The sequence below is a fragment of the Crocuta crocuta genome, unplaced genomic scaffold (genome assembly GCF_008692635.1).
Source record: "Crocuta crocuta isolate KB4526 unplaced genomic scaffold, BGI_CrCroc_1.0 scaffold139, whole genome shotgun sequence".
In the NCBI taxonomy this organism is placed as follows: Eukaryota; Metazoa; Chordata; class Mammalia; order Carnivora; family Hyaenidae; genus Crocuta; species Crocuta crocuta.
In genome coordinates, this window is record NW_027533258.1 from 9,304,767 (window position 1) to 9,308,972 (window position 4,206).

Below are 4,206 nucleotides of genomic sequence, written 5' to 3' on the forward strand. Positions count from 1 at the left end.
TCTCTCTCTCTCTCTCTCTCTCTCTCTCTCTCCTAGAAATAAATAAAAAACATTAAAAAATTTAAAAAAAATAAATAAAAATAAAAATAAATAAAATAAAAATAAAAAGAAATGAGGGGCACCTGGGTGGCTCAGTCAGTTGTGTATCCAACTCCTGATTTCAGCTCAGGTCATGATCCCAAGGTAATGGGATCGAGCCCCGCATCGACCACCGCACAGAGCACGGAGCCTGCTTAAGATTCTCTCTCTCTCTCCCCCCCTCTCTGCCCCTCTCCCCCACCTGCACTCTCTTGCTCTAAAAATAAAAAGAAATAAAAAATAAAGAGAAATCTAAGACAAATTTGGTGCTTAAAAGGTAATATTATGTAAAAAGCTTCCCCAACTAATCCAAATAACTGAGATGTTATGAAATGCTCTCCCCTCCGTCCAAAGCTCTGCTGGCCCCAAACACTGCTCGCACCTGCCTGAAGAGACCTAGCCTCTGTGTGGGGCCCTGCACAGCGCATCACAGTGTCCAGAAGACCGAAGGACAAGGCAGAATCAGCACATGCACAGCAGGCCAAATGTAAGAGGAGGCCAGCTTCCAGAAGGAATCACACACAGGAAGTTTTCTTACTATTTTAGTAATTTGAGTAATAAAATTTTATGGCAGTTTTATACTGTTCAAATACAAGCAATGCTATGACTATTTCCAGAATCCCAAACCTAACCCTGAAACTCTATATTTGGCTTTATGTTCAAATATACATATATCTGCACATGCTGGCCCTGGTATTCCAAATGCCTTCCCCTGTTTTCAGGATGCTTTTCAATATTACCTTTGTTTATATTTCAAGGAAAGTTCCTTCCAGTAAGCAGTTTCCTCCTTTAAACTTGAAAAATTTGGTATATCTTCACCATCCATGATCAAGAAATCCTGTGAAATATTAAAGACAAACTTTTAATGTTTCTTAATTTTTTTGAGGGAGGAGGGGCAGAAAGAGAGAGGGAGACACCGAATCCAAAGCAGGCTCCAGGCTCTGAGCTGTCAGCACAGAGCACGATGCGGGGCTCGAACCCACGAACCGGCAGATCATGACCTGAGAGCCAAAGTCTGACGCTTAGCAGACTGAGCCACCCAGATATGCCTGAAGACAAACTTTTAAATACGGAACAGGGGCACCTGGCTGGCTCAGTGAGTGGAGCATGCAACTTGATCTCAGGTCATGAGTTCAAGTCCCACACTGGGCAGGGAGCTTACAATAAATTGATAGATAACTGACAGCAATTAAAAAAAAAATCATACGAAATTTAAAAGTTTTAAAAACAATATATAGAGATCAGAATCTAAATAAAAATATAAAATCTGGGACAATGTGAAATCTGCCGCATCTTGGAGTTAAACATGACAGAGTCTGAGAGTGATTAACTATTGTAACTCAGACACACAAATATCTTACTGCCCCAACCTCCGGGACCCCCAACGTTCTGGATAAAGTCATGACAGGAGAGGAGATCGACAAAGTGCTCTGGCATAAAGGCACACAGGACACTCCGGGTCAAAGCCGTAGGCTGTGCGGGAATTGGCCCAGCAGAATCGTCCCGAGCTCCAGGCTCCCGCGCTGACCTTACAGCCGGCTGGGCTTCCGGGAACCGGGTGACAGACCCAAGTTTACTGCCCGAGCAGATGCTACTGCATGTCCTCTGTTGCACAATTGCTTCAACAGACCCATCTGGAACATCTCGTGCCAAGTGACCATACTAGGAAATCGGGTACCACACTCTCAATACTTTACCATGATTACACTTCTTTCAAGCCCAAAGCTTCATCCTAAATTCACTAATCCCCCAACTTCAAGGTTCTCTCTTGTTTGCTCGCCAAAGCACTGGGGGAGGGGAGTATCTTATTCAGTTAACTTCGGATGTGGACTATCTAAGAACTCTGGCCAGAAAATGAAACACCAAGGTCATTGGGCTCACTCTGCATTGGTAACTGGAGCATCTTACCCCCTACAACCCCTCCCCAAGGACCCCATTTTATATTCCAACAACACTGTTCCTAATACGACATTCTGTGGGTCATGCTGGACGTTTCCTCCTCCTAGAATGGCTCTCCCTTCCCTGTGCATTCGGAAAGGGCTTACTTGTCCTTTCGAACCTAGCTGCCATCTCCTGCAGAAAGCCTTTCCTGTCCTCACCCAGACAGCACTAAAACCCCCCACACTCCTGTCAACCACTGTACCCCCACTTGCTTTCCTGAATAGACGTACCACACGTACCAAAAGTAACACGTTTGCTTAAGCCATTAGGCTGTGTATAGTTCTTACTTCTACCCCAACACAATGCCTGCACAATAGCAGATACTCAATACTATTAACTAAATTAAACCAAAATCAACCTACTCCATACTAGCAGCAAGGACTAAAGACCAGCTTTAGAATCAAATGAATAGACACTTGGGGTTGTAGAGAATGTGAGCTCACGGAGCACGATCCACTCATCAAATCTGAGCAGAAGTCACAGGCAGGGAACTCCAACTTCAGGCTGGGTACACGAAAGAGGTACAAGAGTGATTTCTCATGGAATAATATTAACACACAACTTCACACACTTGGTTCGAGGCCAACTGCAATTTCCTGGTTCAAACTCTCCTGACCATGCCGCCTAGTACTACTTCCAACATGTTAATCTCCCAATTATCTGAAATCACCAATCAGCCTAAGAGTTCTTTGAAAACAGATGGATTCTTGACACACTCCGCCTCCCTTCATGGCACCAAGCATAACACTTTGTCGGAGAAAGTACTCAGTGCCTAGTTCCCTGAGCGTGTGAGACCTTGTGAAGCACTGAAGAAGCGCTGAGTGCGCCAAGCGCCCCTCCTCAAACGCCATCACCCTCCGCCGGCACTTCTATCTGTGTTACTGCCCTTGGAGATGCCCTGATGGCCCAACAGGACATTAAAATGCAAGCAAGGGAGTCCTGCTGAGCCCGGGCCCCAGGGCTGATTCTGCCATTAAACTCCTTATGTGATCTGCTTAACTTCTTACGTCTCCGTTTTTTCATCTAATTAGAGTCTGGACTAGATGGCCGAGGTTTCCTCAAGTAGGTGCATTGATTAGTAAATACGGCTGGTTATTTTTATAATCATACCCCTTCATCCAAGCTCCCCGTCCCCACTCCATTCTCCCAGCTGTAGGAGCAGCCTTATCTGTAGCTGCGATTTGTAAGGCGTAAGGCGTGAACTATGCGGCCAGTCCAGAAGTATCTGTATCTCAAAAGAACATCTGAAGCCCCTGAAGGCATCACCATGTGGTATCAGTAACTCTTGAGAGTTCCCGCCTACGTCACTTTAGGGGAAGGACCTATTTCGTGTTAACAACCCAGGTTAAGATATAACTGCAGCGAGAGAGAGAGAGAGAGAGAGAGAGAGAGAGAGAGAGACAGACAGACAGACAGACAGACAGACAGACAGAGAGAGAGACACAGAGACACAGAGAGAGACAGAGAGAGAGAGAAGATGAGATGAGATGTGAGAGAACATGCATCCCAATGTCAGGCGACAATCGCTGTGTCCTCTGAACGCTCTACATAAGGTCTTTCCCAAAATGGTCCCCAAAAATGTTGATTACATTTGAAATCTATGAATTCAGCCCTAAAGAAGCCCTTGGGCACGGGTCTTCAATTTTGGATAGATGTCACTTAAACAATGGCAACTCAAACATTGGTTTTTTAATACACCATCCGATTAAATGACAGTTTGGCAAAATGTTATGAAGATCAGATGGACACAAGAAGTAAGGTGTGCTGCTACCTATTCTATCTCAAATAAATATTTGAAAAATATGAAAGGTTAAGTTTCTCTAGCTACTTCCTGGAGCGCAGGATCAGTGACTTATTTATAAATCCCTTCTGCATCACCAGAAACATGGGACACAGTAGAAATTCAACAAATACTCGAATTGACTTCTAACCTTTCTTTCATTATTCCCTCTTTACTTTCCAAAGTACCACTTTCCTTTATTACTATCTAAATTCCTATTTCGGGAATGGCTAAGTAAAAAGATTTGTGAGTAGCTTATTCCTACCACGAATTAAATGAGATTATAAAACCTATCACTCCTGGCTAGACAGAATTACCAGTCTGATGCAAGCCAAGCCATGTTCACAGTCACTTAAAAAGCTCCCAACAGGCTCCACACCGTAGAACAGGGAGCTTCTGGGACTTAC

At 44.3% G+C, this 4,206-nt stretch overlaps 1 protein-coding gene across 3 annotated transcripts in view; it reads right to left on the reverse strand.

Moving 5' to 3' along the window:
* NDEL1 (nudE neurodevelopment protein 1 like 1) overlaps nucleotides 1-4,206 on the reverse strand; it is a 42,356-nt gene that overhangs the window by 19,260 nt on the left and 18,890 nt on the right. For all 3 annotated transcript variants that reach the window (XM_077746538.1, XM_077746539.1, XM_077746537.1), the window contains one exon: nucleotides 819-916. In XM_077746538.1, coding sequence (XP_077602664.1) covers nucleotides 819-904 — 86 coding nt within the window. In that variant the 5' untranslated portion in view covers nucleotides 905-916. Of the gene's footprint in view, nucleotides 1-818; nucleotides 917-4,206 lie in introns of those variants that run through there.